The sequence below is a fragment of the Mobula hypostoma genome, chromosome 23, assembly GCF_963921235.1.
Source record: "Mobula hypostoma chromosome 23, sMobHyp1.1, whole genome shotgun sequence".
NCBI classification, from domain to species: Eukaryota; Metazoa; Chordata; class Chondrichthyes; order Myliobatiformes; family Myliobatidae; genus Mobula; species Mobula hypostoma.
In genome coordinates, this window is record NC_086119.1 from 24,105,923 (window position 1) to 24,122,046 (window position 16,124).

At 43.2% G+C, this 16,124-nt stretch overlaps 1 protein-coding gene across 2 annotated transcripts in view; it reads left to right on the top strand.

Moving 5' to 3' along the window:
* Positions 1-16,124, top strand: part of acaca (acetyl-CoA carboxylase alpha) — a 289,052-nt gene that overhangs the window by 262,765 nt on the left and 10,163 nt on the right. For both annotated transcript variants that reach the window (XM_063031453.1, XM_063031454.1), the window contains 2 exons: positions 2,521-2,675; positions 4,607-4,777. In XM_063031453.1, the coding sequence (XP_062887523.1) occupies positions 2,521-2,675; positions 4,607-4,777 (326 nt within the window). The remainder of the gene's footprint in view (positions 1-2,520; positions 2,676-4,606; positions 4,778-16,124) is intronic.

Sequence of the window (16,124 nt, forward strand, 5' to 3'; positions counted from 1 at the left end):
TTCTTACTCAGTAGAGGCTCTCAAACCCAAAACATACATCACATTTTTATACCCTTAGCATCAGAGTAACAGCAGGTGATTCAGTACAATTTCAATAGTTAGAATGACAATGCTCACTTTAATATCTTGGGTTGACAGCGCCTTTTTTCAGTTGCAAGGGATACACCTCTGTTCAAACACCTTTGTTAAACAAATCAATCTGCACAAATAGTCTAAAAGCTTCTGAAGACAGAGAGCCAGACACCCAAAGTTAATGTTAGGTCTGTCTCTGAGTACACAAATATGCTAAGTAAACAGAAACCATTAACTGGCTATACCTGTGACCATGTTTGATCTGTTGAGTGACAACATCAGTCTGGTCTGCCAACTTGAACTCAAGTCACAATGGTCCAATGGCCCATGTTGCCTCTTTTGATGCAGGCCAGTTAACACAATCCCACTGTCCTAATGTTTGGCTAACGTATATGCAATCTGTTAGTCTGTGGGCCAGTTTAGCTTCAATTTACTGCTACAATTTACAATAAGAAGTGAAAACTTTCTTGTTTGAATTCATATCTGCTGTATTCACTTAACTCCAGAATACTCCCTAACATGCACCTTGGTTGTTCGTCAATCTTAGTTTATAATTTTATTGTAAATTCTGTTCTATTTCTTTATTTTCCTGTAAATGCCCGCAAGAAAATGAATATCTAGGTAGCATACGGTAGCATTTATGTACTTTGATAATAAATTTTATTTTGACTTTGAATGTGAAAATTGGTCAGTTTTAACTCTGAATTGATGTTGTTAACTCCACCTCACATTTTATGCATTGCTCTTTTGTTTACACTATTTCACAATTATATCCGACAGAACTTTTCGTGAGCGGAGTAAAAATTTTAAGTGCTGATTTTGCCTAATAACCTCTAAGTGGCTAGCAGTCCTTGTTCCATATTGTGGTGTCATGCAGCTTTAAATGAGGCTGATCACTCTGTTTGCAAATGTCGCACAGCTGTGAGGTGAAAGAAATGACATCTCGTTGCTCTGTTATTAAAGGGAAACATGGCAGAGACACTGAGAATGTCAACTGTATCACACAGAGAAATTAATTGCCAAACTTTTCATCAACTGAATAGGGCTAAATATAGAAGCAGTATCTCTTTAGACATTCTCGGCAGTCAAAACGAAATAAATTATACTTGATGTCGACGATTTAGACCCATTCTAATTTGGTCACGCCGCACCTCACTGAATGGTGGTCAGTGTGTGGTACTTTGCCCAGAGGGCATGTGACATTTGTATATTGTGTACCGGAGTGGCCATGTTGCTGTGTCTTGTGCTAATGATTGCATTATCGTTCAAAGAAAAAGAAACATCTAAACTCATGGCTGTCTGTTTGCCTGGTCCTGCTAGCAGGTTAAAAGCTCTCCAGACTGAAACTGAAGCCAGTGCAGGGGGGCTATCGTTGGTCTTGGAAATGGGGTGTACGGCCATCATTTTGACACCTGACTACAGTCCTGCCATTTCAGGCAAGCGTGACATCCTGCCTCCTCAGCCAACGTAGCTGGCCAGCAGTCCCCTTACGCTTGGTGTCTGAAGTAGTTCATCCAACATAAACTGCAAAGAAAATGTTTATCATTACATAGCATATAGGTTAAATTACTGGGTGAGCATCCCAAGGCTTGGATGATTGAAATCCTACTCTGGTAGCTGACGAATTTGAACTCAATTAATTAAATTAATTTGGAATAAAAACCTGACTATGTATTACCTATTCAGAGCTATCTGGTTCATCAATGACCTTTTAGAGAAAGTAATCTTACTACTCTTATAAACACATGAGACTCTGCAGATGCTGTAAATCCAGAACATGTGTTATTCTTTTTCCTATCTCATATAATCTAGAAGAGGCCTTTGAGAATCAATGGGTATAGAATTAGAGGTTAAACTAGATGAGATGTTCTTATCTAGTATGATCTAGTACAGCTTTGGAGAGGGTACAAGAGAGGTTCACCAAGTTGTTACCTGCTTTAGAGGGCTTGTGCTGTCACGAGAGGCAAGGGGGATGTGAGGGGTAAGTTTTTTTTACTCACAGGGTCATGCATGCCTGGAATGCACCACCTGATGTGGTGGTAGAGGCAAAAACGTTGAGGCTTTTAAGGGACATTTGAATAAGTGCATGAGATGAGGGAGATGGAGGGATATGGACATGGTGTAGGTAGAAGGAATTAGTGTTTGGGTGTTCTTGATTTATTTTTTATCTGGTTTTAATGGCCTGTTCCTGTGCTGTACGGTTCTATGTTAACCTATAACTCTATATCCATTGACTCTCAAAGCCCTCTTCACTGACAATAAATGCTGATGTCACCAGTAACATCCGCATCCTTTGAATGAGCTTTAAACAGTAATGGTCATCTGCTGAGGAACCAAGTAATGGTGTGCTGAAAGGGAAACCCCAAGCATTACAAAACTATCAATGATATCTGATCATTACGTGCTCATTATCCTTGCATATTCTTTAAATATGTCTTCTGCTTGCAGGCACCCCGGAGTTGAGTCCGAGTGAACGTAAGGAGTTGGAATCAAAACTGAAAGAAAGGGAGGAATTTCTATTACCCATATACCACCAAGTCGCTGTGAAGTTTGCTGACCTTCACGACACGCCAGGTCGCATGCAAGAGAAAGGGGTCATCACGGTTAGTGAATTAATTCATCCAACTTGCTCTGTACGTCTAATTCCCTGCTTTATTTTGATTGCAGTGTAACCCTAGCAATCCCCACTACCAGCAAGTCAAGATTTCTGTCACTTGCAACAGCACTCACAATAAGTGGAATCCAAAGTTTTCTCTTGTGGCATGGTCCCCTTCTGATTGGAGCGCATTGAAAGTAGAGTCTAATACTTGCCGGCAAGCAGATTGTAAAAAGTGCATAGTCTGCCCCAGTTCAATTAGACATTATAATTAAATAGGTCACGTTTCAGGCATGACCTGAAGAATTATTTGGAAGGAGACTGCAAACCTTTGCAGCTATAATGAACATTCAGTCAAGTTCATTAAAGTTGTTGAGGTTCAACCTGCCAGAGGGTTGAAATTTTGAGATCTACAGTTTAACTAATGAGAATAGAGACCGGAATCAGGAGGGATTCCATTTGGATTCCATTCGTCACCGCAGCACTCACAGCCTTCCTTCCCTCTCCATTTCATTTCTCATGGACTAATTTCGTCATGGCTTTGGATGAGGCTATGAATATAATTCTGAAATCCCACTAGAAGTTACCATTTAAGCATCATCTGATAGCTTAGGTCTTTGCGTGTGTGTCTGCAAATACAGGATGGGATCAAACTGGAGAGGCGGCTTTTAAGATTGTTCCATGTGATCCTGACTGAGCAGCATTGATATTTATTTACCTATCTAGTGAGAAATGAGACTGATGGTGTTTAATTACTAAATAGTTCCTTGGATTGTACCACTGCCTATGTATTATGTGGTACTAGAAATGAAGTGAGCACTCCTTGTGGAATTGGCTTGGCCTATGCTTGGTGATATGAATTGGTTTCTTAAAGGTAATGCTTTAGTCAGTGATTTTATCTAAACATGTGACTGCGCTCATTCGATCAGCCTGGAAGCAAACTGAAAGAGGAAGATTGTAAGCACAGGCAGATATCAAATCCCACTCTAGGCCGGTTTGGTCATTCTGTTGTCCTACTTTTTACTTTTGCTTCATGTGCCCTGAAATATTTAACCAGGCCAAATGGAGCAGAATTATGTTTAATATTGTCCATTGGCCTTGCATCAGGTGCAGTTTGCAGAGAAGTTCCAACTTTTTCCCCTTTGAATGCTTAGGCTGCCAAATAGTGGGGAGAATTGCTCCACAAACCACCTCTGTTCGCTGCATAGCCTTCTAAGTGCAAGCTAATATAAGTACAATGCAACTTTGTAACTTTGCCCCTCGAGTCTAGTTCTCATTTTTTTTAAAAAATCTGTTGCGCTCATCCTACTGAGGCTACCATACTTCTCCAAGGCCGGGTCAAATATGTCATCCCCTGTGCCACACTCTTCTCTGTTAAACTTTGTCGGGGAAATTAATTCACATTCTTCAGGGGAGCAGTAATTGTTCACTCCCTGAACAGCCGAAGTCTCATTGATTCATAGATTGGGTTTTCAATGCAATAAGCCACATCAGTTATTATCCATCCTTTGCAACCTCCTGTCCTATGAGTCTTCTTTCTCTCCCCCCTACTCCCGCCCTCGTCATCTCCACTGATTGTTCAACCTCTCCATTTGTCCCTGACACCCACTTCCTTTGCTTCTGTCCCTACCTATGATAAACTGGCCTCTTCCGGTATCTTACAAAATGCATAGTGTTCAGTCACGCCTCAAGTTGGTGCCATTTGGTAATGGTAGGGCCCACAACCCAATCATTGGCATGCCTTCTGCAATGTGTAATAACTTCTGGGTCGTGCTTCGGGTGACAGCAAGGGATGGAGTCTTTATGCTGAAAATCAAAATAAGGGCCGTGCATCTGTATCTGAAGGAAGAATCTGAAGTTTTGAGATTGGAATGAAGTGCAGAGTAAAGTTCAGGTTGTGGAAAGCAGGATTGTATAACTGTTTCTCATTACCTGCAGGATATCTTGGATTGGCCAACATCACGTACGTTCTTCTACTGGCGTCTGCGCAGGCTGCTGCTGGAAGATACAGTGAAGAAAAAGATCTTGGATGCTAACTCTGAACTGACTGATGGGCAGATTCAGGCCATGCTGAGGCGCTGGTTTGTGGAGGCCGAAGGCGCTGTAAAGGTACGTTTCTGAGTCACTGATTGCAAGTTAAGATTTTATGCTTTTACTGACTGTTAGTAGTCTTCTGCTTTAATCACATTTTGACCGAAGATTGGCAGAGGTTGCTATACAAATAATTATTTTACTTGTTGCATTATATTTTCTTAAACCTATGGCTAAATGTCTAAGGTAAGAGAAGATAGTGTTGTTATAGTTACTTGGTTAGCTATCCAAACCTATATGCCTTTAAAGTTATAATCTTTATGATCTGTGGAGATTAGAATTTTTTTTTACAAGATTCAAACAGCAGTTCAGCAAATTGGGTCCTCAAGCACTTAAATCAAATAATTCAGTTGTCACTGAAATGCTTAAAGAGTGTATGTATGTGTGGGGTGTGTGTGCGTGTACAGATGGTGCTTGGCAAGGTAAGTGGGTGACTGCCATTTACACGGATCGCCTCTGTCCTTCCAACTCATGGACCGAAAACTCTCAGTGCCGTCTTAATTGCTTGGCCTCCACTTAAAGCAGTCATGGGCCAGAGATTCACTGTGGGGATGTTGTATTTTTCAAGGAGGTTTTGAGAATATCCTTGAATCGTTTCCTCTGCCCACCTGATAATTTCTTGCCGTGGCAGAGCTTGGTGCAGTGTGTCTGGTATGAGACCGTACACTTGACGTACTCTGACCGATGTAACCAACCCAGTATTACCCAGATTTGAAAACCGGCGACTTTGGTTCTGGGAGCATTTTGCCGATGTCAGTTCACTTAATCTACCAATATATGGAGGCAGTATGAAGGGCCTAAAGCTAAGATAGTGTATATAAAATGCTTCTGCCCTGAGGAAAGGTCTTGGGTCGAAACGTCGACTGTTTATTAATTTCCATAGCTGCTGACCTGCTGAGTTCCTCCAGCATTTTGTGTGTTATAGTCATAGTCATACTTTATTGATCCCAGGGGAAATTGGTTTTCGTTACAGTTGCACCATAAATAATTATATAGTAATAAAACCATAAATAGTTAAATAGTAATATGTAAATTATGCCAGGAAATAAGTCCAGGACCAGCCTATTGGCTCAGGGTGTCTGACCCTCCAAGGGAAGAGTTGTAAAGTTTGGCTATAGGCAGGAATGACTTCCAATGACGCTCTGTGCTGCATCTCGGTGGAATGAGTCTCTGGCTGAATGTACTCCTGTGCCCAACCAGTACATTATGTAGTGGGACATTGTCCAAGATGGCATGCAACTTGGACGGCATCCTCTTTTCAGACACCACCGTGAGAGAGTCCAGTTCCATCCCCACAACATCACTGGCCTTACGAATGAGCTTGTTGATTCTGTTGGTGTCTGCTACCCTCAGCCTGCTGCCCCTGCACACAACAGCAAACACGATTGCACTGGCCACCACAGACTCGTAGAACATCCTCAGCATCGTCCGGCAGATGTTAAAGGACCTCAGTCTCCCCAGGAAATAGAGACGGCTCTGACCCTTCTTGCAGACAGCCTCAGTGTTCTTTGACTAGTCCAGTTTATTGTCAATTCGTATCCCCAGGTGTTTGTAATCCTCCACCATGTCCACACTGACCCCCTGGTACCTTGGCTCTCCTCAGGCCTACCACCAGCTCCTTAGTCTTTTTCACATTAAGCTGCAGATAATTCTGCTCACACCATGTGACAAAGTTTCCTACCGTAGCCCTGTACTCAGCCTCATCTCCCCTGCTGATGCATCTGGATTGCCATCATCTGCAGGCTTTGTGTTTCTGCTTCTGCTGCATTTGTGTTGAAGTTACCAGGACAGAGTGGGAATCAGTATGTGCTATTGTTAATGACCTTTACCTTGTTGGTCATCCTTCATTGAACATTTACCTCCCAGTCTTGCTCACTCTGAACCAAAGTGAAATGGCAACCCCATTGTAGCTACTTACACCCATTTACATGGATAATTTGTCTGTCTGTTCTCAATGCTTCAGACATTCAGATACAGATTCTGGAAATTTACTTTGTTTTAAGATCTCTTAATATTTTATTTTGTACTAAGGGCCTTTCTGTCTTATTCTTATGTTTCCATGAGTACCTTTCTGTTAGTACACTTCATTGTTAGTATGCACTGTCCCTTCCAGATTTGGCAACAACCTGTGGTGAGAGTTTTGAGGAGAACATTGGGGTGCTTGGTGAAGGATAGCTTGGCATTGGGAGGAGTTTCCTAGCACAAGATACAGGAATTAGTAACCAGCCCTCTCAGAAAGAAAAATCGGTCTGTCGGAGGAACTCAGTGGATCAATCGGCATCTGTGGAGGAAAGGAAATGTCAATATTTTGGGTTAAAACCTTGCATCACGACTGGTGCAGGGTTTTGACCTGAAGTATTGAAAATTCCTTTCCTCCTACTGAGTTCCAAAAGGTTGTTTGTTTCTTCAGATTCCAGCATCTGCAGTCTCGTGTGTCTGCAATATAACATGTCTTACCTGCGATTCAGGCCATAATATACCTAGAGAATACTGAACAATGATTGCGGAGGGGCATCTAGACTACTGTCCAGAACTCTCTGGACTGTTTTATTCCCCTTCCCAGAGTTGGTCCCTCACTCCTGCACTTCCCTATTCTTTAGAGTTAGAATTAGATTTATTTGCACTGACTTCTATGAAATTTGTTGTTTTGTGGCAGCAGTACAGTGTAAAGACGCGAAGTTACTCTCAGGTAGAAAAGTAAATCAATCGTGGAAACAAGGGAATAACAAGGTAGTGTTTATGTACCGTTCAGAAATCTGATGGCGGAGAGGAAGAAGCTGTTTCTGAATCATTGAATGAGGGTCTTCAGGCTCCTGTACCTCCTTCCCAATGAGAGGAGAGCATCTCCTGGATGGTGAGAGTCCATAGTGACGGATGCTGCCTTCTTGAGGCACTGTATCTTGAAGATGCCCTCTGTGGTGGGGAGGACCTGTGCCTGTGATGGATCTGGCTGAGTCTGCAACTTCCTGAGGCTTCTCGCAATCCTGTGCATTGGAGCCCTCCTTAGCAGGCTGTGATGCAACCAGTCAGAATATTCCCCACCCTATATCTATGGAACTTTGTCAGAGCACCAATCTCATTGTTACTCCTTGTCACAGTTTCCAGGTTTGTGCTTCCAGCGAGGCTCAGACCGGTAGCAGCCCCGGCTGTCACCATCATTAACAGCTTCTGATAATTAAGGAGCTGTGCAACGTGTTGCTGCTGAGCCGATAGAGGCTCGCAGTTAAATAGCGAGTGGCTGTCATAGTCACTTTTCTTGTAATCGCAAGACCCCTTTTAATATGGTACGCCGCAAGTTCAGTTCACTGATTTATCGGATGAGAGCAGGTGCAGATGGTGGGGGAGCTGCCTGGCTTCGGTCATAGCAAGGACAAGGCCCGAAGCCTTGGTGTCACCTGTTTGCAGCCGCCGGAGTGAGGAGACGAAGCCAAGCTGTTTCTCCAGGGGTGGTGGTGTGGCATCCAGAACAGAGACGACGCTGCCCTCCCAACGTTTTGCACAGCCGGAAAAGAAGCTCTGTTGTGGTCGGCTGCGGATTTTTTTGGTGGCAGTCAAGGGACTCGGGCCGCATGCTTTTCAGCCGCCGGGGAGAGGCCTCTGAACCGTCGCGCCTTACCAGGGGCAGCATGGCAGAGTTGTGGCCGACTGAAAATTTCAGTTGGACTGAGGAGTCTGGACTACATACGTGTATATTTGTCTGATTGTGTTTTTACTAATATTCTGTATGCGCCTGTATATGAGAGGACTGGGCCTCTAAGCCCTGGTATCGCCTAGTGGGTGTCAGGCATTGGAGTGGGCATGGGACCAGTTGAGAGATGATCTTGGTGGGCTGGGAGGTCTGGATTATATACATGCATGTTCTGTGTCATTGTATTTTTACTAATATTCTATATGTGCTTGTATATTCAGGAACTGGGCCCAAAGCCACAGTGTTGCCTAGGGGGCATCGGGGTGGGTCAACAGATGATATCGGTGGGCTGGGGATTCTGGACTATCTACAGTTGTATTTTACTCTCCTGGGCCCAGTAGGGTGAGGATGCCCAGGCTTCCAAGCACAAACCCAGTGGTCCAAGTCTTGATGCAGTCTGAAGTACTAAATAAATCACCACCGATAAGACCTGGCCAAGTATTTCAGAATAATGTCTTTGTACTACAACTGGATCAGAATAAAAGGAGAGTTTGGGAAGGAGAAGATGACCTTGACAGAAAAGTCATTTTTTATTCCCTCAAGAAGGACTCTACAACTGTGGAACGATGGCCTTCCAAGGAACAAATACCTCCCATAGAGCAAAATTGCACTAAACCTGGAGTTTTTTTTCTTCTTTTCAAAGCAAAATTAGTCATCATTGAGATTGAAATGTTTACAATATTTTGCATAAAGCTATCTACAGCCCAGCTAGATGCAAGCTTAAAAACTCTTTTGCATTGTGCCTTTGAGCGTCAGAAGATTGATCACAGAAGTGTCTTGTTGCCCTAGATTTTTTTCCCATTTTGCACATTACCCATTCTTGTCGGGAAATGTGTTAAGTTGTCTTGCGTTGCCATCCTTTCCAAAAATAAATCAATCAAAGCCATGTTTTTTTCAAAAATGTCAAAATTCAGTGCTGTGCAGTAATGCTGTCACATTCGGGATTGAAGGTGCTGAATTATATGGCAAGATTAATGGGTGCCTTTTCTCATTGAGATCTATGTGGACAAGTACAGCTACTCTGTGCTGTCCGGCTCCTCGTGACTCAAAGCTGTTTTGTCAAATTATCTGTTCAAATTATTTTAGTACGAAATTCCTATATAATTATTTACCTTGTTTATGGTATAATTTGAATTTTTAATGCATGGAACGACTTCAAATTAGCCACATTAACAGTAATCGTTTAGTATAATTTAATAGATAGGGAAAGTAGAACTTCAAAATGGATGAATCAATACGATTTGCAATTTTCTGTAATCTTAAGATGACTCTCAGTCTGATCCATTAGATAAATTAGATCTTTGATATTGCTTCTATTACTTGGATGTAGCTTAAACACTAATCTCAGTATTCCCTGTGTACTTTCCAGCATAATTGGAACTTAAGTGAAATTGTGAGGCATCAAACGCACCAACAGTAGACCCACGTTCCTCTTAAACAAAAGCAAAAGATGTGGAAGAACTCGGCAGGTTAAGCAACATCTGTGGAAAGGGCAGCCGGTTAATGTCCTGGGTCAGGGACTCTTGGGCTTTACTGTTCTCTCTTTCCGCAGATACGGTTTGTCTTGCTCAGTTCTTCCAGCATTTTCTGTTTCTTTTCTTTCAGATCCCAGCATATGCTGTTTTATTTGCTTTCTATGTTATTCTCTCTTGCATACAGAATCTCTGTGATTTTATGATCAGAACACTCAAAAATGGTACCGCATGCTGGTGTTTAATGTAAATGTTCTGTTTTCAAATCAGGAAACTGCTCAGCATTGAAGAAAATGAAATGCCTTTCCAAGGATCCAAAATTGCTAAATGGGACAATTCCAGTTTAAAAAAAATAGAACTAATTCCATTTAAAATGAACAGAAAAGATCAAAGGGGCCATGGTAAATCCAGAGTGCTCTCTTTTTCTTTCATTTGAGGCACTGATCTAGTAGCTTCTCAGGGGCTAATAACTGATAGAATATGTGTCGTAAGTTAAATAGAGAAATAAAGTTTCAAACCATCCCAGATCAGGGGGAAAAACAACTGTCCCCAAACATGGTCATATCCTTGCTTCAAATATTTGTTAAAGCACAAAGCAAATATACTCTGGAACCGTGCCAACATCCCCAGGTAGGATACAATTTATATGCAGCTGTTTCGTTAACTAACACTTACAACAATCAGCTCTGATTATATTAAGCTACAATTAATCTGCACCCTGGAATGTGTTGATAGGAACTGGCATGCTGTTACTTAATTAAAACCAAAAGGATTAAAAATATTAATAGTATTAAATATTCTCCGAAACCACTTGCACTGGAATTCTCGAGTAAATCTGCATTACTTATGTGAGCTTAAAATGAACAGTCATTTACATCCTCTGAATCTTCAATCTCATTTGCCAAGCAGTACTTGGTTTTGTATGTGACTATTTTATAGCTTGAAACTGCATTTTTGAATTATGAACTGCCAAAAAGGTCTAGGGCAGAATTTTTGTGCAGCACCTTTGGTTTGTGTTGCCAAAATTATTTGGGGGGTGGGGGGGGGGAGGAAAAAAAAATAACCAATGAATCTGATCCTCAGCTGCCTCAGGGTTTAGCCTGGTCGGTAGTCACGTGAAATAACTGATCCACCAGCGGAATGCAGTGCTACGCTTCTGTGAGGTAGAGGCCTCAGAACTATACATTTGTATCTGGAAGTCGGATAAGTAATTAGGATAACTTTCCGTATTTCAGTTACTTTATTTTTGTTTTAGCGATACAGCACAGAGTAGGCCCTTCGTGCCGTGCCGGCCCAGCAGTCCCACAACCCTGACTAACCCTAACCTAATCACGGGACAAATTGCAATGACCAGTTAACTATCCCGGTAGCCCATTCCACGCACTCACCACTCTCTTGCGTAAAAAAAAAACCCTGTGGGAGGAAGCCAGAGGACCCGGGGAAAACCCATGCATTCCCCAGGGAGGACGCACAGAGACTGCTTAAAGAACAGCGCCAGAATTGAACTCCAAACTCCGGAATGTCCTGGGCTGTAATAGTGTTGTGCCACCGTGGTGCCCACCATTTCCCTTTTGGTTCCTCCAGTTCTGAAGATGCTGAGATAAATCATGCAAGGACTATTATTTAGACAGTCGTTATGTTCCTTTCGCAATGTCCCAAATCACTTTACAGCCAATAGAACGGTTTTGACTCGTGGCCGCTATCATAATATGTTACGATCTCACAGACATCAGCAGTTTCCTTACAAGGTTCAAGTGGCAGTTTGTCACAATAATTGTTACATAGAAACACAGAAAACCTACAGCACAATACAGGCCCTTCGGCCCACAATGTTGTGCCAAAGGTGTACTTCAGAAATTACCCAGGGGTTACCCAGAGCCCTCTATTTTTCTAAGCTCCACGTACCTATCCAGGAGTTTCTTAAGAGACCCTATCGTATCCGCTTCCCCCACCATCGCTGGCAGCCCATTCCACGCACTCACCACTCTCTTGCGTAAAAAAAAACCTACCTCTGACACCTCCTCTGTACCTACTTCCAAGCACCTTAAAACTGTGCCCTCTTTTGTTAGCCTTTTCAACTCTGGGAAAAAGCCTCTGATTATCCACATAGTCAATGCCTCTCATCATCTTATACACAGTTGTTAAAAGATCATTGAGTGAGAGTGATCCACACAGTCAATTTGGTTTTCATTTTTTGGGACGTGGACATTGTTCTCAAGGCTAGTATTTTTTTTAGATTATGAGGACACTCAGTCCTCGTTTATTGTCATTTAGAAATGTATGCATTAAAAAATGATACAACGTTCCTCCAGAATGATATCACAAGAAAGCACAGGACAAACCAAGACTAAAACTGACAAAACCACATAATTATAACATATAGTTACAACAGTGCAAAGCAATACCATAATTTGATAAAGAGCAGACCATGGGCACGGTAAACAAAAAAGTCTCAAAGTCCCAATAGACTCATCATCATCCCACGCAGGCGGTAGAAGGGAGAAACTCTCCCCGCCATGAACCTCCAAGCGCTGCCAACTTGCCGATGCAGCACCATTGGAAGCAGCGGACTCTGAGTCCGTCCGAAAACTTCGAGCCTCCGACCAGCCCCTCCGACACAGCCTCTCCGAGCACCATCCTCTGCCGAGCGCTTTGACCCCACCCCGGCCGCCAAGCAACAAGCAAAGCCGAGGACTCGGGGCCTTCCCCTCCGGAGATTCTGGACCACACAGTAGCAGCAGCAGTGAAGCAGCATTTCAGAAGTTTCACCAGATGTTCCTCCGTGCTCTCATGTCCGTCTCCATCTAATCAGGATTTTGCACGGCACCCTACTTGACAAACAACAGACATCACCACCGGAGTGGCCGCTGCGAGCTGTGCCGCGCCGCCATCTTCCCGCCAGCCTTCCAATCCGAATTTATTGACCATTCTTAATTGCTCTTGAGCTGCTGCTGAGATGCCTCCTTGAACAGCACATTTTGGTGACTACTGCCACAGAACTGCTACAGGCACTCCTTGCATTTGGGCCCAGCTGAAGCACCATTGAACTGTTTCCAAATCTTGCAAATCCGAGTTGGTGGGATCCTGCATACTGCAATTGGTGGTGCTCAATGTACCTGTTGCCCTCGGCGTGCAGTGCAACAGCGAGTGACCGTCTTGGTTGTTTTTCTTGTGTGATCACAAAACCCTGTTGGGCATTGATTATGTGGAATTCTGCAAGTCCAATTCATTGATTTATGGGGAGGTGGCGGGGGTGCTGTGTGGCCTTGACTGTAGCGAGGACTAGGCCTCAAGCCGGTGTGGCGCTGCGACCAAACTGGAGTCGTTACTGCCCCCTAGTGTTCGCTTGGCAGAAGGCAAGCTATATTGTGCTTGTCTGCAGACTGCTGCAACATTCATTGGCTCATGATCTTGAACTACATTTTTTGTTAATGTAACTGCATTTTACTGATATCTTGTATGTACTTGCTATCTTTTTTGTGCCTGGTGACTGTTGGTTCTGTGTTTCAGCCCGAAATGTTGACTGTACTCTTTCCCATAGATGCTGCCTGGCCTGCTGAGTTCCTCCAGCATTTTGTGTGTGTTGCTTGGATTTCCAGCATCTGCAGATTTTCTCTTGTTTGTGATTAAAGTACTGTCTACACTTGTACCACAGATATGGACTGTTCCATCTGCAGAGTGGGGCCATTGTTAACGCTTACTATACTCATACGACGTCTGTTACTGAGAATGCTGATTGAATCCACAGCAGAGGTGCAGATTATGTATGAAGAGTGCCATGTGTCATCAATTGCTAACTGTTAATATGGGCAGGGAGTTTACCACGTGTCCTGCCTGTTTCCTAGAGGCATTGAAGCCATTCTGAATCCGCTTCTCTGGAGGTTGCCTTGACCACCTCTGCAATCCAGCACTGCTGTTCTGTTTCATCTGCTGTGAAATTAAAAAGCCAGCAAATGCTGTAGATCTCAGCTACTAACAGAAATCTGATGAATGCTCTTCACTGTGCAAGATGCTGAATTTCCAGCGCGTGTTGTGATAGAATCAAACCAGCTGGGGTGCTTACCAGGCGGTTTCTGACATCTTCCTTCGGTTCACTCAAGAATCAGTTTGCTGATGTTGCTGACAAGTTATTTGGCCACCTTCTGAGTTGGCATGCATCCCAAAGCCAACCTTCAAACAAAAGTGTTGGGATTAGTGGCTGCCTCAAAGACGTTTTTGGTTTGAGCTGTACCTGATGGCGTGGCCACTGCAGCATCATTTGGCTGGGCTGCTCAAACGCTGACTCTGCGTATTGGTCGTCCCCTAATGGAACAAACCTGCAGCTCTCCCCAAGAAAGCCACCTTGCCCCTTTCACTCGGTCTCTAAGGAGCCCGTAGCAAAATGGGTTCACCCAGCATATTTAATTTTCTTCCAATTGTGTTTAAAGAGTCAGCCATATGACCAACTCAGCAGCAAAGAAAGCACAAAGTCCTGAGAAGTGCAAGGTTCTGTCCCGATGTTGTAAAAAGTCTCAGCAGTTTTAGTTTGGAGTGTCGATGTGATAGATGAGGGCCAAACCAAGGAAGCGCTCTGAACCAAAAGGCATTCCTACAACATTATACTTGTATGCAAGCTTCTGCATTTATCCCATTACTGTCGGGAAGAATTTTCTCATAAAACTAATAGTAAAGGAGGTTATTTGGTACACTGACAGGGCTGCGGGCAGCTGGAGACTGGTGATAGTTAAGTGCGGCAGCAAGGAGCAAGAGTGAACAAGGCCATCAATTAACTGTTTACCGTACAATTTTACACCTCTTTCACAACATGGCTGATTGCATACTGCCTTCAAATGCCTGTAAAGTGCTGACATATAGATTAGTATATTTCCCTTTATTATTACCCTGATAGGATGACACACCTGGATATACATGCAGTGGCCACCTTATTAGGTACACCTGTACACCTTGTTAATGCAAATATCTAATCAGCCAATCAGGTGGCAGCACCTCAATGCATAAAATGTGTCGACGTGGTTTCCAGCTCTTAGCTCCATCCCTTCCCTCTCCGGTCTCCTCCTATCATTTTGGATCTCCCCCCCCCCCACCCCACTTTCAAATCTCTTCTTTCAGTTAGTCCTGATGAAGGGTCTTGGCCTGAAACGTCGACTGTACCTCTTCCTATAGATGCTGCCTGGCCTGCTGCGTTCACCAGCAATTTTTATGTGTGTTGCTTGAAATTCCAGCATCTGCAGATTTCCTCGTGTCTGCGCGGTCAAGAGGTTCAGATTTTGTTCATACCAGACATCAGAATGGGAAAGAAAAGTGAGCTGAGTGACTTCATCCGTGGAGTGATTGAGTATCTCAGAAGCTGCTGATCTCTTGGGGTTTTCATGCACAACAGTCTCTAGAGTTACAGAGAGTGATGTGAAAACAAAAATCTCCCAGCGAGCTGCAGTTCTGTGGTGAAAATGTCTTATTAATGAGGAAGGTCAGAGGAGAATGGGCACACTGGTTAAGCAGACAGGAAAGTGCCAGTAACTGAAATAACCACACATAACAACAATGGTGTGCAGAAGAGCATCTCTGAATGCACAATATGTTGAGCCTTTAAGTGGATGGGCTACAGCAGCAGAAGATCATGAAGTATACCCAGTGGCTACTTTATTTGGTACAGGGAGTACTGGAGTTGAACACACTGTGGTCGGTCTTCTGCTGTAGCCTTGAATTTGCTGCCAGATTAGATATTTGCATTAATGAGCAAGTGTACCTAATAAAGTGACCACTGAGTGTACTTCAAAGTGTCTGAAGAAATGTTCTGCTTTTGAATTTGTAATATAGGCTTTTACAGGAAAATTTTCATGTATATAATGTTATTGTCTTTGGGCCTTCCCATTCATAAATATCTTTGCTTTAAATCTAGCTAAATGACTTCTGATATAATGTTGTGAAAACAAACCATTAATCAGGTTAATTTTCAGAGGTGAACCTCCTTCCCGTATTCCTGGCAGACTCAAATTGCATATTGGGAAAGTTAGCACCATTTGCCTTCAGGGAGCCTGTTGATCTAGGGAAATGAGTTCTTGGAGATTCTGGTAACTTTGTTGTACAGATTATGCGGAATGCATAATAATGCCATTACCAGGAAATTCAGTAATTAATTAACCTGAGATTGGAAGCTAGCGTTAGTGGAGGTGACCGTAAAACTACCAATTGCCATAAAACCCTC